General features: G+C 27.7%; 2 protein-coding genes across 4 annotated transcripts in view; one reads left to right on the plus strand and one right to left on the minus strand.

Moving 5' to 3' along the window:
- The window catches only part of LOC111035684, a 68,351-nt gene that overhangs the window by 33,227 nt on the left and 8,301 nt on the right, over positions 1-26,823 (plus strand). For all 3 annotated transcript variants that reach the window (XM_022317399.1, XM_022317400.1, XM_022317398.1), the window contains 3 exons: positions 22,922-23,184; positions 24,153-24,370; positions 25,291-25,446. In XM_022317399.1, coding sequence (XP_022173091.1) covers positions 22,922-23,184; positions 24,153-24,370; positions 25,291-25,446 — 637 coding nt within the window. The remainder of the gene's footprint in view (positions 1-22,921; positions 23,185-24,152; positions 24,371-25,290; positions 25,447-26,823) is intronic.
- Positions 16,306-18,513, minus strand: LOC111035686 (small nuclear ribonucleoprotein-associated protein B). The gene is made up of 6 exons (XM_022317401.1): positions 18,310-18,513; positions 17,648-17,741; positions 17,291-17,578; positions 16,851-16,976; positions 16,689-16,778; positions 16,306-16,625 (listed from the first exon to the last, which is right to left on the minus strand). Exons 1-6 carry the CDS (start codon positions 18,310-18,312, stop codon positions 16,597-16,599), a joined length of 630 nt encoding a protein of 209 aa, XP_022173093.1. The 5' UTR covers positions 18,313-18,513; the 3' UTR covers positions 16,306-16,596.

Below are 26,823 nucleotides of genomic sequence, written 5' to 3' on the forward strand. Positions count from 1 at the left end.
ATATGAATTATTATAATTACAAATAGTATATACCCATTCAATTATTATCCCAGACGGCATTGCGATTTAAAAAATAAAATTATATTATCAAAATGTCCTTTTTATATTTTAAGGGTATTAGAGCAAAAATTAGGTCCTAATAAAAACGTCTATAAAATATTATCTTCCAAGACTTAAATATTATTTATAATATATTTCAAATTCTTAAATACGTATGAAATTCTAACAATATTATTTTGATATACGAAAAATTATACATACTTTATTACTTCAATACTACAATATGTATAACAAAATATATTAAACAAATGGTTTTATTAATATTTTAAACTAAAAGAAAAATGTATCTCTATTAAATAACTATCTCTTCGGCAATAAAAAAAAATAATGAGTCGAGGAAAAGAGTAATCCCTGCTATAAAATTATTCTGCACACCCGCTTATCAATAAATAAAAATAATAAAATAAAATATTTTTATATTACATTTCGTTGAATCTATAACAAGTCTATAATGAGTAATAAATTGACGAATAAATAAATTATTATATGCTCAAAGAAAAGAATAATATATATTAATATATATAAAATATAAATAACGAGGTTCATGCAAAAAAAGAATATTTTAAATAATAATGAAATTAGATCATTATGATTCAATATAAATATTTTAGATTCTGAGTGGAGCTATGAATGTTTCAATATTGGTTATACGGTGATGAGTATTTTTTGTTTCGTCTTAAACTCTAAAGAAGTTTTTTGTGCTGGAAAATCTATAATATTGAAGGCGATGAATAGTGGAAACTTATATCTAATTTGTAGTTAGAGGTAAAATTATAAAGTTCTCAGTACTATGAAATAACTGAGGAAAACTAACAAAAAAACCCGATAATGGAAATGTATGAGTATACAACACATAGCTTTCGTTGTTTTGATTTTTGTGGTAATTCAAAAAGGAAGAAGACTAGACAATTTGACGTAAAATATTCTGACACTTAATTTATTTATAGACCTTTGACATTTTCGACTTTTGATAATTTTTTTTGATTTATATTGATACACATATCGTCTCTTAGTCAAAAAGCCTGTTTCTTCATTAGTAATAAAAATATTGAATATGCAAAGTTACAATTTTTTTTTACAACGAATTTTTTCAACAACATTTTTGTAGTTAAAGACTTGAAAATTATTTACAAGAATTCTTATAAGTTAGATACTTTTAGTGTTATTTGTTTAAATAACAACAATTTTAGTTAATTGTTGTCAATCAAAAAATATTAATCTAAAGGACTAATTACTTAAAGTGTTAAGCATTACGTTTAATATTATTTTCTATGCTCATTGAAATATTCAAAATACTTTTAAACAGTTTATACCATACGAAGGCACAAACTTATTCGCACAATAATCGTGATACGTTGGTATTGATTTATATCAAAAATTAATAGTACCTAATATAATAATTATTAAATAATATACGTTTGTGATTTATTTAAAGCAACAGTTAGACCGTTCTACCATATTACTAATAGCGCTATAAACTATAAATATAAAATAAAATATTCTTAAAAATATAAACAGACTGACTACACTCAGAATTGTTTTTCGAATATAATGATTCGTCATTGAATTCAAATGTTGGATATTCCGTAACAATGACCTAGGTACTCAATGACGAGGTACACTCGAAATATGCTATTTACTATTCAGCAGAGTGACTTCCCAGGTTTTTAAAGACGTGTCAGAACAGTCAGAAAACTTTTTCCTTAAATACTGTTCTTCATTTTTTATAAGAGTATACATAATTTATTTCTGAACCAAGTTGAACAGTTTTATTTTCCCACGACATACTAATTCTAATGTTTTAATCATTTTTTTTCGGTGTAGAGCTAGTTTTATAGTTTTTTTTGGAAATAAATACAAGTATTCTAATCAAAAAAAAAAAGTTTTGAGATCGGGGGCTGAGAACTACTTTTATTTAGTTGTATGTATTTATATTACTTATACTACCTGTATCTGTATTTTGTTTTAAACGCGTTTTATATGCAAATCAACCGTACATAAATAAATTAACGTTACATAAAATAATATTTAATAGATAGTTGACAAATCATTTTTAATTGAGTAAATTTTTAAAACTCATTGAAAAATACGTATTAGTGGCACGAGTGAAACGATAAGATGAAAATAAGTACCAAACCACTTTGAGCAGTTATCGACAAGGGCAGTGAGCAAAACTAGCCACTTTTATCACAATTTCGCTCCGATAACACTGTAAACCAGCCATACTCAACCTTTTTTATATTTGGGCGACATAAAATATTTTAAAATATTACGCGGGTCACAAGTCGAAATGAATGGAACGGAAATTAAGGAATAAAAATAAATTTATATATTGTGTATATTGTATGGCATTTTAAAATTTATTCTGTTCGGGCCACGTATGAATCGTTGGAGGGCCGCAGGTTGAGTATGGCTGCTGTAAACGGACAATCCAATAAACCGTTCCAGGGGACTTGCCTAATGGCTAATAGTGCTTCATTGAAGAACGTCTTCGTGAATTACGTAATTCAGCCGACACACGAAAATATAATATTATACCGTTTACGAGAAAAAGCGTTGTCTGTGGAGAATGACACCAAATAACGGACAATCGGAAATCGGTACAACGGGTCTTCGTAGTTGCGTGTTGCTATATACTGTTGGACACGTCGGACGAAATCAGCTGGTCTCGCCAATAATACAAGTGGTGGACGTGTGTGCACTAAATTCTAGAGGCATTTCGCCAAAAGCAAACCTTTCCCTTCAAATAATAAAATATATTGGTGGATTCCTTTTTCCGGGAAAACTATGATGGTGGTTTCACTTTTTCGAGATATCATAATACAATTTTTAAAATTATATGTTCAGGGCATGTAACGTATTTAGGTACTGTATATACCTAGGTATAAGTATTGCACATAATATTATGTAACTGCAGTTACTTCCTACATCGTTTTATCATTATACAGCTCACGGAAAATAATAAGACAACATATTTGAGATAAAAAATTTAATTCTGACGAATTTCGTTTCAAGTTTAAGGTTAACAATTATATAGGTATGTACTCTTATAAAAACAATGTGATTACCTATATACATGTCGAAACTATTATGAAGAACCTTGTATTCAATGTTTAATCTTTTTTACTAATAATCAAAAATGTAATCATAGGTACATAAATCGAAAAAAATCAAAAATTTGTTTATTTAATATGATTTGATATTTATTAATCTATTTATTTGGATGATTAATAATTTTTTCACCATTCTAATACAACTGTACAATCATTCAATATTATTCATATATCTTACAGCTAAAACGGTTTTTTTTATATAGTAGAAAAGGGAATGAACCAATTTGTGATTTGCCAAAAAAGTGAATCGGTGAAAACAGAAAAGTATACTTTTGGTGAAAATGAATAACTATCTATGACTCGATACAATAAGGAAGTTGAAAATTCATATTTTAAAACGAAATTACAAGACTTTGATACTAAATGAGAAAAAATGATGAGAATGACTACATATGTCGTTTTGACTTTTGCAGTTGTCCAACACATGAATAAATGTATAAAGCTCTCACATCCGCTCAATACAAAAGTAATAAATCGTGAGACTTTCGAATGGAAATTCGACTGAGTGCAGTCATACTGGGATATAGTGTGTCATAATATTTAGGTACCATAAGTAATACAATATTTGCACGCATATTAATAGATTAGGTTAGGTTATGCTTTTCCATAATATCAGTCTATTGTACAAAGTAATTGCGTAGGTACATGATAAACAAAATAAAAAGAATACCGACAAAACTGATGTTGTTTAGTTATTATTGGCTGACCGACTATAAAATACAAAAACTATTCGAAATGTCAACAGTATACATACTTTTTCAAACGATCTGACCATATATCGCACTGTTTTAATGGTGTAATTAGTGTAAAATATATACATAATAAAATATAATTAAAAAACACAGTAAAAGTTTTCGAAAACATAAATTAATAAATTAAAAATGTAAAAGGGTACTTAATAATCAGTGGCACAATTAAGAGGGGACTAGGAAGCTAAGCCCATCTAATTTATCTTATATTATATTCAACACAAATTGACAAAACAAAACACTTTTCAATTGTACTTAATGTTGTTGCTTATTGTTACCGTAAGATAGGTCGTTGTTAGTTAGAAAACACCTACATTATTTTTAGTTTTCAAATTTTAGATTTAAAATATACGAGCTGCAAAAACTTCAGAAGACTGATAATATTATATTATCATCCACATACGAGTAAAACCCAAAATGTACCATATTAAGAAGAGTGTCCATACCTTCGATAAAAAGGGGGCACTCATCAATTATCTATTTAGACATATATGAGTTATATGGGGTTAGAAAGTCAGAGCCTCACGTATCATCACATTTGTTTCGATATAATATTATTATCTATTTGGTTTATGTTATTGTACTTCATACTTTATAGATTACTTCATGATTTAATACATATATGTTGTTTTCGGTACGTGTAGGTATAGGTGTACTGTGGTATCATGATATACCTACGTAGCGCACCGCTAGCTTAAATATTTATGCGGTCTCAGCGTTCAATGCATCGAAAAAATTCAATTGTGCACATACACAAATGTATAGTAATGCACACGAGTTTTATTATAAATACCGTGTGATCCATTTAACGTAAGACACTCGTCATTTCAAAAACTATTTGTATTTTTGAAAATATTTTGTTAAATAATTGTAAGTCATTAAAAACAATATTTTGCTAAATTGTTTACAATTTTTTGATTTTTAATTCTTTTAGTTTAGGTTAGGTGATTTAGGACAACATGAATTTTCAATACCGTACCACAAAACAAAATGTTTGTTGAAATACTTTGATATTTAAAAATAAAATTATTTAGTTTTTTAGTTTACGAGCTATAACTATTTAAAATTTAGTTGTGTGGAGTGGAGTAGTACAACAGGGGTACCTCACAAAATATTATTCCACTGCTCCGCTCGTCTAAACTCTAAATACGTAAGTTATAACTAATAAACTAACTGTCCGAAATTTGATTTTTGTTAATCGAAATACTCCATATAGTATTTTGTTTTGTAATATGAAATGAAAAATGTATGTTTTCTTTCAAAAAAGTAAAATACTAAAAAAAATGCCCAAAAACATTTTATTTTTTTCCTTAAATATTGTATTATAACGACTTCAAATTTTTAATATTTTGAGGAACACTGAGTTTCTAAAAATAATGATTTTGTTACGTTAAATGGATCTTCTCGTATAAATAGATTACAGGGTAGTAAGAATTTAAAGTGGCATAAAATGTCTTGTATGTATATGAAAAGTATGAATCAGTAAGGCAAACAATAATTTAAAATACGTATGCATAAATTGATCACATAGAAACTCGGCTATCTATTATTTGATTTTTAAATGTTTACTCCCCCTCCCCCACAATACACTAAACGACTGAATCATCTCTAAACTAGGTAGTCAGATCCTTTAGTTTTAAATTGTAATCCGTTTGTACGAAGTTAGGTTATATATTACATATTTAGGTTATATTATTTTAAATAATCCAATTATTCCGCATTAATTAATTCGTTATACCTATAAACTTGTATGAACACTTACTATTATAGGGTTTGAGAAAAACACATATAGCACTAGTAGGTCCTGTACTTTATACACTGCGTTTATAAAATAATTTAGCTGATGGCCATTCGAATAGTCACTGGGCTTAAGGATCAATAAAAAAATAAAATAAAATAAGATAATTTATGTGACACGCACTTTATGATTTCACGTTTGTTTTGTCGGCATTTATACAACCTTGACTTCTCTTCAAATTAGAGAATGACAAAATAAAATACGACAATACTGAATTCAGATAATTTAAAAATAATAATGAGTAACAAGATCCCAGACCGATCGGTAGTGGTATTATAACGATAGAACTCGAGGTGGGTCGATCCGATGTCAAGCCGAGAAGGAGGCCAACTGCCGAGTGAAGTTCAGTGTCATCAGAGTGGCGGAGATCATTGTTTATTCATCGCCCCAATGCAGAGTTAGGGGTACTTACTCGAATTTCACTTATTATCAAAATTGACATAATCAAATTACAAACTAGAAGCAGTCAATGGTTGAACTGTATAATATTAAGTTAGGGTCTGAAATAAATATAGTTAACTTATACTATCTATATGTACATAAATCAGTGTTTGGAAAAAACATCGTTCATGAACGCACGTTTGTACGTTCACGTTCATATTTAGTGAACGATAAGCGAACGTCACTCGCTTTTTTCACATTAAACGTAAGAGACGTTTATATTTCAAAGAGTTTGAACAATTTTTAAGACACTCAATTTATTTGCCACTCATAAATATAATATGTTTAAAATATATTGATTAATTATATTATGTAATTATGAACGCATTTATTTTTTCAATGAACTTGAATTGAACGAGTTCATTTTTTAAAGACTGAACATGAACGTGAACGAATAAATATTTTTTGGTGAACGTTCCGAACACTGATATTAATACATGAGTATATTAATGTCATGGCAAATGGCTCTTGGTCGATAAAAGAAATATTATTTAAAATTATACTTATGACATTTTAAAAAAAATAAGAAAAATTCAATTACGAAAAATGTAACTTATTGCAGTTGTGCCTTGTAATAAAATTGAATGCTTGTGGCATACATACCCTCGCCACCATTCATGCTAACCGACGCCCGTCAGTCACCCATTCTTAGGCGCATACGTGTCTAAATAAACGCACCCACGATCAAACTATTTCAAAAATATTAAGTTGATATTATCGTCTTGTTACATACTTCAGCTGTCTAATTTGAAATCATAAAAGCATGACTACAGTAAATTGTCTACTAATATATACGACAATGCTGAACTAAACCATATTATCCAACACATTTAGAAAAAACAAGGTTCACTCTATATTAATGATTATCTGAAAATCTCCTGCTTATAAACTCAACTTTAATTTGTAAGTTTATTTTATATTTGTAAAAACTAAAACTTACTTTTTAGATACATTTGTAATAATTCACTTCCATCTCGATCAAAAGAAAAAAAAACTTTAAATTAAGTTTTTTACATTCAAAGAAGATAAAACCCAAGTTTTTTGTCGGTTGTTGGAAATTACTTTTATCCAAGAATTTATAGTACATATATATTTTATTATATTTATTTATTTGTGCATACGTGCAATATTGAAGGCAGAAATTATAAATGTCTACCTATTTATAATTTCACAACTTGTGAAACTGCAAAAGATATTAAAACAATAAAGTAATTATTTTTAAATTATTGCATATTTATTATTGTGTCAAATAATGTAGATGCAGCAAAATGTCTATTTTTAATCATATCTAAGACCTTAAATTGATTTAACAACTTTTATTATTGACTAATATTTTTATACTTAAATTTAATTTTGATATATTAATTACTTTACTAATTAATCAATATATGTTGTTCCTAAATAGGTTATAGAATAATATAAGATTGTATTGAAATGTACGATTGGACCTATAACATAATGATACAAGTTATAACTATTATCAATATGTATTCTCCAAAATATAATTAAAAACGAAACATTTCGAGCTCAACCATTAAGCAAAAATTATATTTATTTTATAATATGTTGCTATATAATTACCAAAATATTCGAAAGGTGCCTTTTGATAAAATATAGTTCTAAAATAAGTCAATAACAATCTAATATTTTTGTACTAAGTAGTAGGTACATAACATAATAAAAATAGCCAGTTCATAATAATAACATGTTATCATCATAGCATAATTTATTATTAGGAACCTATATAGACTATAACTGATTCATCAAAAACTTTTTTTTATATGATATTAGGACATTATTACTGTTTTATAGTTTTGTGACTATTATAACTTATAGTTGTTATTCGTTTACCTAACTTAAAATAAAACACTTGAATCAATAATATGCATTCAAGATATTCTTCTACACAGAAATGTACCAATATTGTCTACTCATTGCGCCGTGTGACACATTATGTTAAAAATGTTACATTCCAAGAGAAGTCAGGAATGTAGTGGCTAACTACATGCAATGAAAACTCATCCTATGACATCCTCACAACCCCAAAAATATATTGTTGCAAAACTAATTTCACTCAACTCGAAATTTAAAATTGTGTTTAATAATGTATTTTAGTGAATATTGAACAAATACCTTTATGTTGTAACCTCGACTACACAAATTCATTGGTAGAGACTATGGAAGTATACTAAACGAAATTACATGATACATAAAATATTTTTATCGATATGGTTACAAGCGTATAACATTTACATATAGCATTTCAGTTTGTAAATTAATACATGTATTAATCTTCTGATTATATTTTTCAAAAAATACATAACATATAGAAACCTACAAAATAAACAGTACAAAAAATATTCACGTCGTCAATAATATGACAGTCCAATTATATTAATTAATGGGTATATACTTACAACAAATATTTGTAATAAAAAATAACTTATTGAAGGAGTGGTTCAAGATCGAGACAAATGGAGGGTGGTTGTGATAGTAGTGAGTAACACTTATTAAGAGAGTTTTGAGTGCCAGCATAAGAATAAGAAGATGATCATTTGTACAAGATCGAAAAAATTAATCAATAGGTAATGTATTTCTATCCTTACTACAGTTATTAATCAATACAAATTATTAAAAAAAAGTGGAATCACATTTAATAAAATATCGTATTTTCATGAAGTCGTATCTAACTACATTTATTTTAATTTGTTCGAGAATTATCTTCATAGGAATCGAATGAATCGGTTATATTATAATCAAGTGCAACGATAACTAACTATACAGACATAATTTATCAAAGCAAAAGTTCTATAACTATCAAAACTCAATAATATAATATTTTCTCAAATTGTAGAACTTAATTCATATAACAGAATTTTATAAGTTTATAACAAACCATGTAATACAAACTCGATGTTTCTATGATAATATTGATAGTTAATTATTAATTAATATGATTATTTATTGAAATAATAAAATGCCAGTCATTATTAATAATCAATAGTTGAAGACTATAATATTATATAAATATACTAACCGTCCCGCCCGACATTGCCCGGGCCCAAAATTTGTACTTTAAATATACAGTGTGTTCACCAATTTAAGGAACACTGAATTTCTCAACCAGATTATATTGGAATAATTCGATTTTTTTACAATCTAGTAGTATATAAATACACATTTTCAGATAAATTTCAAATTGTTAACCCTCTCGATACGCGCATGCACAATTTGCATTTTTTAAAACCGCAACTGGTTGCGAGGTATTTTCGATACCAAATTCGGATAGACTGAATTTTTTAAGTCATTTTGACCTGTTAACCATTGCTCTAAAACCAAAACTGACTGAATAAGAACCGTTTAAATTTTAATAAATAAAACCAGAATTCTATAGCCATTTTAATTTATTGACTATTGTCCTTTAACGTTAGAACACCAGCTTAATATTACAATTTGAATAATTCACAATTCATTATCAAATCATCACTAATCTATAAGTATTCTAAGGTTCCATAAAATGATAGTCCTACGTGTACATGGAAAAGTATTCAGCACTTCTACATCTTCGTATTATACACTATTTATGGGTTGGTAGTTTAAAATCAAAAGTTGATTTTAATTTAAAATTTTGCCTACAGACATGAGGCTAAAAAATGAAAAATAAGTGCGTACAATATTATGTTTGAATAGAATTGATCTCAAATATTTCAAAAAAATAAAGTGTTCACTGCTGTTAAAGAGTCAAGCTGTACCGTTTTACAGCAGTGTACACACTACATACCACCTTTAATAACTATAGACCAGTGTTTCCCAAAGGGTGTGCCGCGGCACAACAGTGTGCCGTGAAATTTGAAAGGTGTGCCGCGACAACTTGAACTTTTTTTTATAAAAAAAACATAAAATGATTTTTTTTTTAAATATTAAAATATATAATACAAATAAAACTAATAATTAATACAAAAACGAACGTCGCAAAGCTTCAATACAATTTGGGCTGGCCGTTGTGTTTTTTGAACGTAACTGTTTCGTATGACCGAACGAATTATTACTTAATATTGAAAGGCCAAAAATGTATAGTACACGGAACAATTCTATGATATATATATACAAGTACAGCTATCAAGAGACAATAATATTATTACCTATTAACGATAATAATATCCGACATCATTACCTATATACGTATTATTCGATAAGTAGATAATATTTATTCAAAGTGTGCCGTGACTTATAATAACTAATAATAATGTGCCGCGATGGGAAAAAGTTTGGGAACCGCTGCTATAGACGAATATATTCATAGAATTTAAATGTATAATTTTTGTAATTTTTTTCGATAAATAACGTTGAAATTATTTACCAAATATATACAACAAGCTCAACAAAATGTCAAAACGAATAACAAAATAATTAAAGATAAGAGTGATTAGTGATTCATAATTTCATACATGACGCTTTAACAGTTGTATTCAGAATTCGGAAGGTAAATTAATATTTTATAAGAGATATGTATAATACCATGCATGCATAGAACGATTATTCATAACTACTAGATGTTATAATAAACATGGATGTAATTTATGCTATTGTTGAAACTAGAATATTTCATACAAAATTAGATTACAACACAAATATTATACACGATATTCTATTGTAGAAATATTAAACGACATTAACCTTTTCTACATTTAGGTTAGTATTATTAAGCTATAAATACGTTAAAATTAAAATGTATTCTTTTACTTTTTTCAGTCATATTACTCGTGTGAATTGGATAAAGTATTATCTATCAGGAAATTGTACATGGTATTATTATACACACAGTATAAGACGGATCATTTGAAATATGTTTCATAAATTCGTATTATACATTTTTTGTAGGTACATTATTCATTCTACATATTATGGAGATTTTTACATTTTACATTGTTATATTTTTGTTTTGGAACTCAAAAATATTTTACGTCATATTGCACATAGGCATAATAATAATATATGTATGTGTATAGTATATGTTACAAGCTATACATTTAAATTGTGTTTGCTTTTAAAATATTTCAACTATTTTCCTTTTTCTAATATACTGATGTCTACAGAAGTCGTAACAAAAATTATCTTGGACAGCATATTTTGTGGTTACCATGTGATACTTGATATAGTTACTATTATATACTACTGTCTATTAAACTAATACTAGTGATACTTATGCTATGTTAAAGCAGCATATTCAAATCCATGTACCAATAACAAACTTAACGATTTTTTATAGTTTTCCTCTTGTAGACCTAGCAGTTTAAACTATTTAACTAGGTAATAACAAATTAGGTAAATAGCTATATTATATTTATGCTTTACTTAACCAACTCGATCACATTGATCTACATATCACAAATTAATACAATATAGTAGGTAAGTATCTAAATATGAATATTATAATAACACTTAACAGCTAACTTATCAATTTTATTATTTATGAAGTTTAGTTTACAAAAGGGTAGATATACTTAAGCCAAAAAATTGTGAAACAATGGGAGCGTCAGAATATTGAAACTGTACTTTAAACTTATACTACCTAAGTATAAGGTCTATGTTATTATCAGTTAACAAAGTTATCATACATTTCGTAACTATTTTCGGGATAACGACTGCCTTGATCTTGAAGTATACCTATGTCTTATAATATTATCATTAATGTAACAAATTTTTAAATTTTCGCCCTGAACAATATATTATAAAAGAATATATTGACTTGTCTGGTAATAAGTGAAATACGTTGGCTTGATTACATCGTCAAAAATTAATTAATTTTGTGTACAGTCGATAGAGGAAAAATATTTTTTCAATCATCGTATTATCGGTTTACCAGTTGTGAATTATTGGAACGAAATTATGATCTCATTTTTATTTATTTTAAGTTATAACTTATAGATCGATACTCAATAGGGTCATAATCGTATAGACAATTTGAAATTTCCATTTCTCTTATCTTTGAATAATAATAGGTTATAAATTAATTTAAATTGAAAATTAAATTTTTTTATTTTATTCCAACACAAACCAAATATTCTATCGGTTGAATGACTCTGAAAGAAGTTTCACTTCATCCGCACGTTCTCACAACACATACTTTTTTAAATGTTGATTTAAAAGGGTAATCATTTTTTAATATTTGTGTATCATACTATATGCTTTGGTCGACACGAAAAAATATCAAGTATTTAAAATTATAATAGGTAAAAAGGTGAATTACCTACTTTGAAGATCATACCACTCATACCTACCTGAAATGTCAAATGACCTAAAACTGCAGGCCAAGACAATGATAATACGTTATGTTATAATAATATATATTGAAGTATAAAATATACAGTCGTGAATTTCTGTTACAACAATTGCCTATTCAACTATTTAAATAGGTATAGCCACATGTAGACAACCTTGACTGAAAATGTCAAATTGAAAAATAATTTTCACCGCAATTTGAATAGGTACGAGAAGTACAACTACCTATATTTCTATAGAACGATTCTAATGTATTGCACTTTACGTAGGAGCTATAAATATTCATACATAAGCTTATTATTACTATTATTATTAGTATTATTATTATAAATAGGTAGCTATATGTATAGCAAGTTTAAAGTTACGTAAATATATAGTAGTCGGCTCGTTTAAACCGCAGCAGTTATAACTTATAATAAGTTGCGCAGCATTAGAATTTAATAATAATTATTAATTTCTTACCTTTGTGACTAAACGGGCATGACGATGAGTAGAGGTTCGCGGCTGCGGTGCCAAGTGTCCAAGTCGGTGGCGGCTGCGTGGATAATAATAATAATATATATTATATAGCTATGATGAGCACTCCGAAGACAATTAAAAAATAAACTAACAAACCACTTGACAATCACGAGCGCGTGTCTGACCGACGACCGAGTTTTTTAAGATTTTAATTACGTTTTATTAAATTAATCGTGACGACTTAACCCGAGCATCATCTTGCGAGTCGTAAAATGAATACCTAGCGCACGAAATTCCCGGCAACCCGTTGTCTTGCTGCTCCGCGGCCATGTATAGGTAACAAATAATTATAATAAGACTAAGAAACAAATTCGTTTCGTAAAATGTATAAATATATTATGAATAGTGTTAGCTATGGCAACACTGTGGTCCTGACGCCAATCTAGGGGCACAGTGTTGACTAGTCTCTTTTCTAGTTTTAGTTAGTTTTTGGCGTTTTTGCGGAGTTTGCCGAGTCGACACTCGACAGACTGCACTGGACTGCGCCGTACGTCCGGCCGACGCTCTTTGTTAATTTTATAGGTGTGTATCGTGAGTTTTGAAGTCGATAATATAAACTTGTTATAAATTTTTTTTTCAAAAACAAAATATACTTTTTTCTATTTTTTGATCTTTATAATATTAGGTACTTTAAATTTTTACTCCCATAACCATAAAATGCACTTTTAATTATTTATAAGGTATATAGTTATAATTAATATTTAAGTAATAATAGTATTTAAAGTTAAGATGTAGTGGACAGTGCTACAGTAGAGTAATACAGGGGTAGGTAATAACTAATAGAAAATAGGTACCTAGTAGAAATAGTGAAATACCACAAATTAAATAACTGTTTCCTACAAAAACAACCCATACAAATCGAGGCGTAAAACTGAAAGGTTCTTATAAATAGTTATAATTATGTATGTGCCAGAAGAGTCGAATTAGTTGTATAATGTATAGTGTTTGAAAAATATTGGAAATGGGTCTTTGATGCTTCGAGAATTCTTGGGTGGTGAAAACTGAGAATCTCCGGATGATAAATATAGAGAATTTAATTATTTTTCATTAAGATTGAATTCTGTAGTTTTTATTGTTTCTTTTTGTGCATTTGTGCGTGTTATCAAATTACGATTACGATATTATAATTCATTCATTTCTAATCGGTTTACACTGCTCTCCTTTATTTTACCCCTGGGATTCGATCATGGCTCGTGAGTCGTGACGGAAAACATTTGCATTTTAAGCTATACCTAGTTATATCATATATTATTCGACTTTCCCAGTTCCGGCCCTCTCTTGATTCATAACGTTCAAATCTATTATACTTACTCCCTCTCAGTGATTATTTCTCAACACAATGAGTTTCTTTTACACTTAATTCAAGTTCCGTACTGATCATAACCAGATTATTTAATCTGATATTCTGGTCTCCAGACTTCTTTAATTCAAGTATTGTGCACACGACATTTCATTATTTTGGCAAATTTGTTATTATGCTTTGTACCTACGTATTGCAGTAGCAATATTACTCTTAATGAATTGAACATTTAAATTAAAATAATATAATAAATATAATTCTTATAAATAAAATGTATCGGCCACTAAATAGAAATGTTATCAAAACTAGGTATCTGCTCTCTGCAGTGTTAATTTCGAAACAATATATTGTGTTGTAGGTATAGCCAGTAGCTAATCTTTTTGAACCAAAATATAGGTATAAAAATATATATACATGTCATTCTTTCTTCAATCATACCGATAGACCGGGTAACACGATAAGACTTCTGAAAGCTGATTTGAATTTGTTAATATGTCTACTTGAGATCGACTAAGCAATAAAATTAGAAAATCTTGTTCCTCAACTACTATAAATGTTTTTTGATTATTTAAAATATATGAAATGTTATATGTCGGTTATACATTTAAATTAAATTGGTATGTGGTACTTAATATGTGGTCTACCATCTTAGTTTATAGCATAAAACAGCCGTATAGGAGCATAATATTTAATGTTTTTATATATATTTATAACACAATAGGTAATTATCTAAAATAAAGTTACATTAGAATTTAGAAGTGGGTACGACAAAGTAGCATAGTCCCATACCATAATAAAAATAGAAAATCTAGTTTTTAAAAATGAATACATTTTTCATTTATGTGTGGACCCTTAATTTATAAGTATTAATTATTACTAGTGTTACTGTTATTACCTAAGTACCAAATAATTACATGATTCTCACTGCAAAAAAACTGCCAACATTGTAAGATATTTTTCCAAGTTGGTATTCCATAGGCTTATCTTGAAAATGGGAACTAAATACTAACCTACTTCCTTCTTCCTATTGTTGCTACTATGGTTATGCAAGCCCAAAAATAAATTTAATATGCTTCCATCTGATTCAAGGTCTATAAATCATAAGCCACAGCAAACAGATATCAAAGTAGTCAAATATCTAATAAATATTTGAATAACTATTGAATTATTCATATAAATATCAGTAATAAACTGAATCAAATTAAATGCTAACACCTAAAAAAATCCAAGTTTTATCTGAATACTTAGTAATACAATTAATTATTAGTGTGCAACTATATACTTACCTATAAAACTTGTTTTAAAAAAACAATAATATGTAACATGATAAATCTACCAATGCCCAGCAAGTTCATAGATTCTCAGCACCATAATTTTAAAAAAATGCAAAATGTATTTTGGGTAAATATACCGTTGTATACAATACAACATCTAGATGTAAATCTACTTCTTTTATTCTAGGACGGTGGTTTATCATTTGTTTTCACCAATCACTACAATGTATATAAGATTGAATTTGTATTAGTTATAAAATTAATTTATCGGGTTTGGTTCTACAATTTTAGTTTAAAATTAAATGTCAATAGGTATATTCCAACCATAATAATCATTTAAAATATTTAGATAAAATATCAGTAGTTTATTTATGAATTTATAGTATAAGTTATATCTGCTACACAACACTAAATGAATAAAAAACATTTATTTATAAAAAGTTTTGGAATATAAATGAAATATATTAAAACAATGACAGACATTTTAGTTCTATACTAATAATATAACTCCTTTTTTTTTACAATTTACTGCAAAATTAGTCTTTGATTTACTTTTTAAATGTAGTTCATAGATGATAAAATTATGTCTTAAAAATAATATTACAACACAATTTGTGAGCATTTATACTAATTTATGTACATAATTATGAGCAAGTAAATGAATGCTTGCTAATATGATGTATGGAAAGTAGTTTAAGTTTTAGTTTTAAATTTATACATGCAATACACAGGAAAATAACGACCAAATTAAGCCCATAAACTAAAAAAAAAACCAACAAATATGAACCAAAATAAATAACCAATAGTCATTGATTGTTTTGTAGATTTACCTGTTCAATTTCACACTTATATTTTATATATATATAATATATAAACTAGTTATGGAATCATATTATGTTATCATTAGAAGTTATTAATTTAAAAGAATTTACAATATTGAATAAAATGTGTTGTTGAACTTCACTAGCTTATGAAATTGGTAATACAATTATTGAATATAATGCAATGATTATTTATTTAGTCACATCAAATCTTCGGTAGATAACATTAGTATTACACACTAATATCCTCTTGGGCCAGCTGGAGGACCTAAATAATAATTATTGTATATAGACAAAATATTGATTAATTTTAAAATGTAACACTACTTACCTCTCATCATAGGTGGAGGACCACGCATGTTATTGGTTGGCATTGGAGGTGGTCCACCTCGGCCCATACCAGGCATTGGTGGCATACCAGCTAAGACATAATACAAATGTTATTAATTTAATAATGTGAACCAAATAATGTATATTTAAATATAATGCATACCCATCATGCCTGGTGGAGGAGCCATCATTGGTGGACCTCTTATTGGTGGTTGAGCGGGAGCACCTCTAGTTGGTGCCATTGCAGCTGGCGAAGGACCTCCAACACCTCTTACTGGTCCTTGTAAGCCTAATGATATAAATAAAATAAAATAATTCAGAACTCTAAAATAAATAATAACAATTTATGACAACACGTCAAACTTAAAAAAATATTTGTTCAAAATATATATAATATATTATTTATAATCTACTAAGCAATAAATTGTAATTTTTGAAGAAATTATATCAAGTATTAGTTATAATAATTATGTTTAAAACTATAAGTACTAACCAAAAATACTATTTTATGGTCAATAAAAATAAATATTTTTATTAATTATTTAAATAAACAATCTATTTGAACTAAATTTGAAGAACAAATATATAATTCTAAAATATTACCAGGTGTAGCTGCTGATGGTATGACAGAAGGCATCCCTCGTCCTGCAGCACGACTAGATCCTGGACCACCACCACCACCTGGAAGTGGCACTCTTGGAAGACCTTCCTCGGGTGGAGGTGGTCCTTCAATAGTTATAGATACTATATTTTGTCCACGTAATAAAACAAAACCAAGTACACGCTTTTCTTCTCTTGGTTCTGTGGGCATTGCAGGTACTTTGGCTTTACTTTTCAGTCTACGAAATTCTTCACAGTCCGCCAAAATCAAGTTCATATGTTTATCAAAAGCTATGAAACACAAAAATGTTAACAAATGATTGGATGTCAATGATTATTTATAGAAGTCGAATAAAATACCTTTAAATGTGCCAATGAACATTCTGGAATCTTGTAAGATGACACGCACTCTATAGTTGATGTGCTGCATCATCTTGTTATTCTTTGTAACCGGCTGTAAGCAATAAAATTAAAATATTAACAAATAGAAAAAACGACAATTGAATACATTTGTGGGTGGGTAGTGTAAAGAAACAAATAAGTAACTGAACCAGAGTAACTGTGTCTAGCCAATATGAGTTAACGTACACGGTTTGGTACACCTAGAACGATCAAGTCTTAATAATACATATAACCTTCATAATTCTAATTTTGTTCTTGCTTCTATAAATGTTTATAACAATTTAAAGTTGAATTTATTTGTATTCCCCTCGAGATTCTAACTATCGAAAGTCGAGACTCGACTGTTTTCGATTTCGAACCAATGAGCGGGACAGCAGCATAAGGGAAGTTTCCGAAAACAGTCTGATGGTCAAGAACAACATCAAATAGACGTCAAAAACAGTCGTAGGTAACAGATGCGAATGAGAAAATATTAAAGCATCACTAATGTATTCTATGAAAATCCATTGCGCCTTTTTGGGTTTCGCATACACGAGTCGTATTACGGATAATAAACAACGGCAAGTCGTCGATAACTGAAAATTATAAAATAATAATCGTCGTACGGTTAAAATACTCACCATTTTTGCGGCTTGTGCGTCACAGGACTGCGGGACCGAATTCTAAGCAAATTTTCGACTTTTGAGTTTAAACGTTCAAAAACGTACGGCTTTCGGATGACGGTCGCGAACACGGTCCGGCACTTTAAAGTATTTACCTAACCAGTAAACAAACGCTGAACCTGAAACGCCGTCTGTCGCGCACTACAGGCTTGAAGTGAGGCGCGTCGGTGTTCGCCGCGCTCCGAGTTACGGAAACGGATCGACATTGGGCAGGGTTGCCAACGCGAGCCCGCGACCGACGGCGACAGTCCGTATCATAAATACCCACCATCATTGAAATAATATTAAAATGCGGTAGGGGAGGTTGTAGATATTCAACCGTGGTGGTGGCCCTATGTTGGGTACTTACAAGTTAGAATGATTATAGTTGTACGTAATTCAACATTGTACACACAATTTTTGTTACTAAATAATAGTAAGTTACGGTTGTTTGACTATATTTATATTTATATTTTACGTACCTACTAAAATGTCTTTTTGAAATACTGTTTATTATAGGGTAGGCAGTAGGTATAGTACCTGGTACCTAATTAAAAAAATATATTATGAATCAATAATGATTAGGTTTTTCGCTATTTACTTTTCGTTCAAGCATACGTTGAAAAACACAAATATTTAAACATTTTAAACTAACGAAATTGTAGTCAGTAAACTTAATGAAGACAAACGCTGATGTTGTATGCAGTTTCGTAGTCTTAAATTAATTATTGGCTATGCGCTTTTTTTAAGAATAAATTAAAGGTTTTTGTTATTCTCTTTTTTATTTTCATAAATTAAAGTCGTGTCTTGTAACTTCATGGTTATAACTGGTAACCAATATGGTTTAAAAGTTGAACTGTGGTCAATTCTTGGTATACTCGGTTGCAACTTGGTTTGTAAGTGATTCAACTTTGGACACTCATTTTAATGTAACTAAATTATAGGAAGTTACGGTTGTCAGACTTATTTACACTAAATTTTACATACTAAAATGTCTATTTGGAATACTGTTTATTATTGGGTAAGTAGGTACCCGATATCTTATTAATAAAACACAATTATTAATGATTATTTTATTATTTGTTTTTGTTAAGCATACGTTGAAAAACACTAATATTTTAAACTCACCGAATTGTATAGTCATTAAACTTTATGAAGACGAGAGCTGTCGTTGTATGCAGTTTTGTAGTATTAAATTAATTATTGTGTGCGCACCTTTTCTTTAGAAAAAATGAAAATCAAGCGCTTTGTTGTCGTTCTCTTTTTTATATTCATCAATTAATGTTCTCGCGCCCTTTAAACATTATTGTCTTTCTCTATAAAAGAAAGTCTATTGTAGCATATGTGTTGTATTTAATTTTCGCCAAAAGCATGTCAACATCAGTATTTAGAGATCTATAATTTGTGTATATGTCGATAATGAACATTTTAAAACGTCGTTCTATCCGGCAATGTACTATTGCCTATACATTACGCCGTGCAGCATAAATTATGTTTGGTTTAATATTTTTGACTGAATGAAAGGCGAGGGACTGAGAAATCTCATGGGTATACGATGTTTTATCCGTACCTGTTTATTTATTGGGCATATTTTAGAGCAGAAGTGTAGTTTTAAAAGTTTCGAGTAGTTCTGCGGTCCTGTCTATCGATTTGAATTCTAGTCTGAATGTATACCAAATGTATGGTCTATTTCCCGAAAATGATACAACGCGTACTTATGGAATAAAATAAAATAAATATAAGATTATTAAATTGAATGTAAAAGTAGACGAGTATTTACGAAAAGAGGTGGTCAAACTGTACCTACGGTTTTTTTAAAGTAGATAATAATAATTATAATTTGAAACAATATTATATAAAATAATTGAAATATTTATAATATTATGGTGAAGCAACGTTTGATCACTATTTATGCATTTGTAAATACCAAATAAATAATAATTTTTATTTTGTCGACTAAAATAATATTTGTATACATTAACTTTACAAGCGAACTAATAAATTGGTCAGTACCTTAGTACCTAGTTACCCAAACTAAAAATTTATAATCAATGAAAATACGAATTAAAAATGTTATAGATATTATGATTGGGGGTATATTATATTGTTTGTTTTAAAATTTTGTTTGTCGTGATAAATAAACAAGTATATACTTTTAAATTAAAAATAGTGACAACATCAATCAATATTCTGATCTTTTTTTATCTTCTATGTTTATTATGAATTTTCATCATCAATTATATTGGTAGGTAGTATGTATTTGGTTTTTTCTGTACTGGAACCAACATAGTGCGTATTGGTAAAAAATAATTTATAAATAATTTTCAATGAATAGGCAACCTTGCTATATAAAACTGCTATTAAAGCACTTTTATTGAACACAGAGTATTCTTTGAAACAAAAAAAAAATAGTATTTCTAAATTACTAAACTTTCTCACTTCCGTTCAAAATCTAAATAAAAAACTAAAGCAAAATTACTTATTACAAGATGCATTTCCGAATTCTTCAACTTTTTATAGCTATAAAATATAATATATATTTTCACAGGATATATAAAAGTCCGAGGTAAAATATTTCAAACATCTGAGATTGTCTATATTACAATTTACAATATATTATTTGGATCAATGGTGAACTATAAAAAATAAATACAAAACATCATAGTCAATCATGGGATGAATCGGCTGATTTATGCCATTAAACATGTTTTAATTATATGACTTATCGGCTATTTCGAAATAGTTTATAATGTTTAAATATAAAGCTGCAGTTATTTTTTAGTGCATGCTCTCGCTCTATATAAGCTTAAATCTTTTAAATAGTAATTAATCTATGTTTCATAGTATAAAAATAGCATTTAAAAGTAAGTAACATGAAATGTAATGAATTAGAATCAGATATTTAAACGATCACATGATTTAATACAAATAATAAACATAACTACAACTCATATTCTCATAAATTATATTGAGTGCTATTTCCGCTACAAGAGAATCAACGCCAATACAAAATGCTAATTTTTGAGGCCTTGACCATACATTGTTATTTGCTTAAGTTATTAAAATATTGTTCAAAAAATGACTAAAATAGTTTTAAAAACACTGTTAAGACTTTGATTTATTTTATTATACCTATTTAATAATATACTATCTTTTTTTAAAACTAATAGATCAGTGATTAGTTATTGAAGTCAATAGATTCTATAGGTACAGACCAAATTTAAAGTATGAATGGGTACCCAATTACTATTTAAAATTAACAAAATAAAAATAATTTAAACAACCAAAGTATTTTAAACCAAAACTATTGTAGACACATAATAAGTTACAATGAATTGAGTAATTATTTAATAATAAAAAATTTATAGGCCAGGAAAATAGTATGAACCTGTTTAAATAGTACCTAATAGTGTCAAACAATAATACATAATTTCTAAAATAGTAATTAACCATATATGACTGTAATATTTGGCCCAATTCACCACTGAGGTATAACCCAGTATTAGTGAAATTGGAGTTTTTCAATTATTAATTGTATTATTTATTATTTAACAATCATAAAATCTAAAGGAAAGGAAACAGAGTAAAAAGAGAAAAAAATACAAATTATTTATATGTACATAAAAACAATAATAAAAGTTGAAATAATATATAACATTACTTATAGCTAATTTATTGTTTTATACATAGTCGTATTATATGATTTAGGTTTCAATATATGATTTATAAATATTATTTCATTTTATTTCTGTGGTAACATTTTGTGAATGTATTATGTACCTACTATATATTTTACACGTACGTATAAAATCTCGGTCCACAAATAATTCGAATAAATTATTGAATGTCCCATGATAAGGAAATAAATAATTCGTGAACTCTAGTAGGTTTTCAGATAGTTTCTTTCAAGTTTCAACAGTTGTGAACTTTATGGCTCCCCCGAGGGTTACAATAATTCACTCAAATGGTATTTTATTTCGCCGAGTTGCTGAAGTGGTGAAGTGTTAACACGTGGCGTAAATCGGAACCCTGAAAGGAACTCTTACACTCTAAAATGAATAATGTAGACGTAATCTACTCAATTGATGTATTTTCTTATTCTTGATTCAACCTTTATATAAAATATATTCAATAAGATAACTTTAAATAATTATTAATTATACTAAATATTATAATATATGTATGCAGCCCAGTCAAGTATAACGGCATAACGCATACCCATAACACATGTATATAGTTGAGCATCGTTTACCCGAACTAATTGGGACTGGGATACATTTTGATGGTAAATCATTTTAAAATTATTTGCTGATTTTTATTTATTTGTATATAATCCGTGATTATCGTGATAATAAACAAAAGAAGATAGATAATATACAGAGATCAAACGATCTTAAATAGAAAATTTAGTCAAAATCCTAATAATGTAATTATAATATTAGTATAAAAAAGAAAGTAAAACATTAATACGCAATAAACATAACACATAATAGATAGTCGTCAATTTATAATAACTGTCAATAATCACACTGTTAAATAATATTTATTATGGACATTAATATTAATGAAATTTATATTTTTTTAATTTAAGATACTTGATCATGCGGGAAAAGGTAACGCCGCAACTATTACATCTAAAAAAGAAGTTCCAGGATCATATTGTGGTGAAATAGAACAACCGCAAACATTCTTATCGGAAACGAGTTCAGTTCGAGTTATTTTTCAGACAAATAACTTTACAGATCAAACTTATTACAGTTTCGATTCAAGAGCTGAACAAGAAACTCAAGTTTACTTGCGATATGGACAACATCCGGAACTCTATCCTAATAGAAGAGGATTGCTGAACCCTGGGTTAGAACAATAACAATTAAATATTTTTATATTTATTTTATTATAAGTGTTTGTGTTACGATAAAAAAAATTGGGTACTAAAAAATTACGTAGATATTCAAATTTGTATTATTCGTATAAAAAATATAAGTATTTATTGAGTGTGTTATATAATATGTTAACCGAAAAATAACTATATTATATTAATATTTAATAAATAATACAAGTAAGTATCCATATTATCACCTCTATTCGTGTTTAAATAGTTAAAAAAAATATTATTGTGTTATTATTTTTGAATTCATCATTTTAACGTTATATAAAATAAACACCATAAGGTAGGTAATAAAATACAGTTGACTATCGATAATTCGAAGTTCTTTGAAAAACCTTTAGTTTTTAAATTGCTAATTAATTAGAAATACGATATCATAGGTAGGAAGATAATTAAGAAATATGTATGATACCAACTTGATGGCTCTCAAAAAAACTTAGCTAAGTTTAAAATAGTTAAATTATTAATGATAAAGGTATACACTTTGTGCACGATCAATAACGATGAAACAACTTGGAATCGGCGAGAATTGAATATGGTAAGAACTCCAAATGGCCAATTGTGGCTGATTGCCTAATGCCTGGTTCAGCCTATATTTTTCTTCGAATAATGCTGTGGATATAGGTACCTGGTTATATGCTTTTTTGAACTACCACAAAATTTGCAAGGGACCAACAATTTTTTTCGAATTGTGTACCTATAGTTTCGAATGATCGACTGTTAGAAATATCAACTTATTAGTTTTAGGTAAACCAATAATTAAATAAATAGTTCATGTCTGTATAATATTATACGTATAGACGTATATCTAGTAGAAAAGAGAATTAATACCTTTCCAACAATTCAAATTTCTAATCCATATCAGTAGGTATATTACATATCCGCTTAGATTGCATCACACTAATTTTCCGTACCTTATTTAAATTGATTAAAGGAGCTATTGTGATAGGACATTTAAAGAATGTCGACTGCAAACGTGTTATGTCCAAAGCCCAGCGTATCCAGGAGTGTATCCTAGAAATCTCAAGTGCAATTATTGGCTGAATACTAAAAATCCGTTTATTCGTCTGTACATACAAAACGAAGAATTCAACGTGGACGGTCAGCGATGTGAAAATATTATCACATGCCCCATGAGACCGATCACGTCAGGTAACCTTACAATAATATAGTTTTTATTACCTATATCTACATGTGCACAATTATACAATATTTTCTGTAATTAAATTAGAAGTTAGAAATTAAGTTTAAAAGTTCCGGAAAAACGATTCTGAACGGGTTTGGCCTATACAAAAGTGGCTTAGAATTTCTTAGCAGTAATAAAATTCACTTTTTTTCACTATTTTTGGGAAAATTATTAAGACAATTTAGAAATTGTGTTTTTTATTAGCATCTACTTGTTTTGCTAAATTAGCAAACTTGTATGGAAATTACCTAACAATCGTTTTCCAGAAAAAATAATCATAAAAAAAAGCATAATTATAAAACTTGTTATGGTAGGTAAATAAAAAATAATCATTTTTGTATTTAAATTGTTGTATTTGCTGTACATCTTGATAAGAATTAATTCAGTTTGTTTGAATGCATATTTTCTCTACGAAGGAACAAAAAACAAAAATCGGAATTAAAATGCCATAATTTAATTCATGTCCATCTACAAAATTCCTAATTTAAAATTAAACCGCACCTATTAAAATATTTATATTAAAAATATAAATGGAATGATCATAGGTATTTCATTATAATATTAATTAAATACATCATATGAAATAATGGTTTCATTTCAAAAGCAAAAATTGAATTTACTTGCGGTTTGATAACCTATACATATAATATTATATATTTATATTATAATTAAATATTCAACCCTCAGTAAAGATAAAATAAATAATATCATAATAGAATGCGAGTATTGTTTGTGCCGTTTGTGGTATTCACAATGTATTATTGAATTCTGACAGTGTTATAATATATTATACGTTAGTGACAATGAATTAATATTTCTTGTTTCCAATGAAAATACATTTATTAACTGCAGTATGCTAATATCAAACGATTAAAATATGTTAAAGGAGCCGAGTATTGCCCGTATGATTATATAAAAATATATGACGGTAAAAATGCATCTAGCCCAGAGATTGGAACTTTTTGTGGAATGGGCAAATTTCCCCATTCAATTGTTGGTACGAGTGAAGACTTATTTGTGGAGTTTGTAACATCATCAGCAGGTACGATTTATATTTTTATTTTTTATAATAATCTATAATATCAAGTCTTGATAGTAAAAATTAAAACAGTGAAATCACTATAAGTTATTCTTATTTAATATTTAAATATGTGGTGTGTATTTACTATATCAGCAAATTAGGTACCTATATGGCTAAATTATAGTCGAGTATAAGCGAATTCTAAATAATATTCGTCGATTTTATAAGCTTTTACTGAAAGAATTATTTCAACCGATTATAGATATTTATAATATTTAATATCATAAAATATGGTAATTTATAATTTTTATCCCAACAATAACATTTTTAAATCAATAATTAAACGTACCTAGTGCTTGTATTGATACACAAACTAATTTTTTTTAAAGCTATATCCCAAAACGAACGATATGCAAACTAATAATTGGTAACGAAAGAAATGAATGATTAACTAAAATGAGTGTAAGGAAAACATAAAAAAACGTAACTCAATTACTACTATATAGAGAACTATAAAACAATCTTAACTGTGCATATTATAATATATTTATCATTGCAATGATAAACGGAGTAGGTATTTTTAAATATACATAAAACTCTCATTTCCACTGTTTGAGTCTTAAATCTTTCAACGCATTACACAGACCAATTTCATACTAATATAATTACATAGTTTATACCTATATGGCTTAATGAGTAATATTTCATAAATTAATATTCTTAAAGTTTATAAGTTGTAAAACGATAAAGCAAAATATTACTCTCTATCTAATCGTTTATTTTAACTACCTTTATAGTATATAAATTACGACCATTTAAATTTAATAAAGTGGGTGGAGAAACAAATACATATATTTTTACAGTATAGTATATTATACTATATAGCTAGGTATGTTGTACTTGTTCAATATGTAGTAAATTAAATTAATATAGAATCCTTTTCCTTTAAAACTTAAGATTAAATGGAAATAGTTTGAGACCTAATTTGAATTTGTTGTTCACTTAAACATAATAATCAAGTCAAGAAAGTTTTAAAATATTAACATATAAATAATACGAATAAAGGATAAGAATGTTCAAATGTAATAAAATTTGATATGCTATAAAAGCATTTAATATTTCATTTTAACTGAGGTTACTTGTGATAACAACAAAATTGTAATTATTCTATTTGAAATCGTTATAAACATGTGAATAAATATCGATAATTTATACCTATTTAATTATATTATTATTATACATAATATAATATTTTAGTAAAATTAGTCTTATTAGCTATTAAAAGCAATCATATACACTAGCTATATTAATATTAGGAATATAATTTCTTAAAAACTCAAAAACTATTAGTTTTAAAAGCTTAAAACTTAAATCATACATAGACACCCGGATAGATCA

Source organism: Myzus persicae, unplaced genomic scaffold (assembly GCF_001856785.1).
Source record: "Myzus persicae strain clone G006 unplaced genomic scaffold, MPER_G0061.0, whole genome shotgun sequence".
Classification (NCBI taxonomy): Eukaryota; Metazoa; Arthropoda; class Insecta; order Hemiptera; family Aphididae; genus Myzus; species Myzus persicae.

Coding starts and splice junctions, on each gene's coding strand:
- LOC111035686 (XM_022317401.1), bottom strand. Junction 17,579..17,647: donor GTTCATTGGCACATTTAAAG/GTATTTTATTCG, acceptor TGTGTTTCATAG/CTTTTGATAAACATATGAAC. Junction 16,779..16,850: donor TCCTCCACCAGGCATGATGG/GTATGCATTATA, acceptor ATTATGTCTTAG/CTGGTATGCCACCAATGCCT.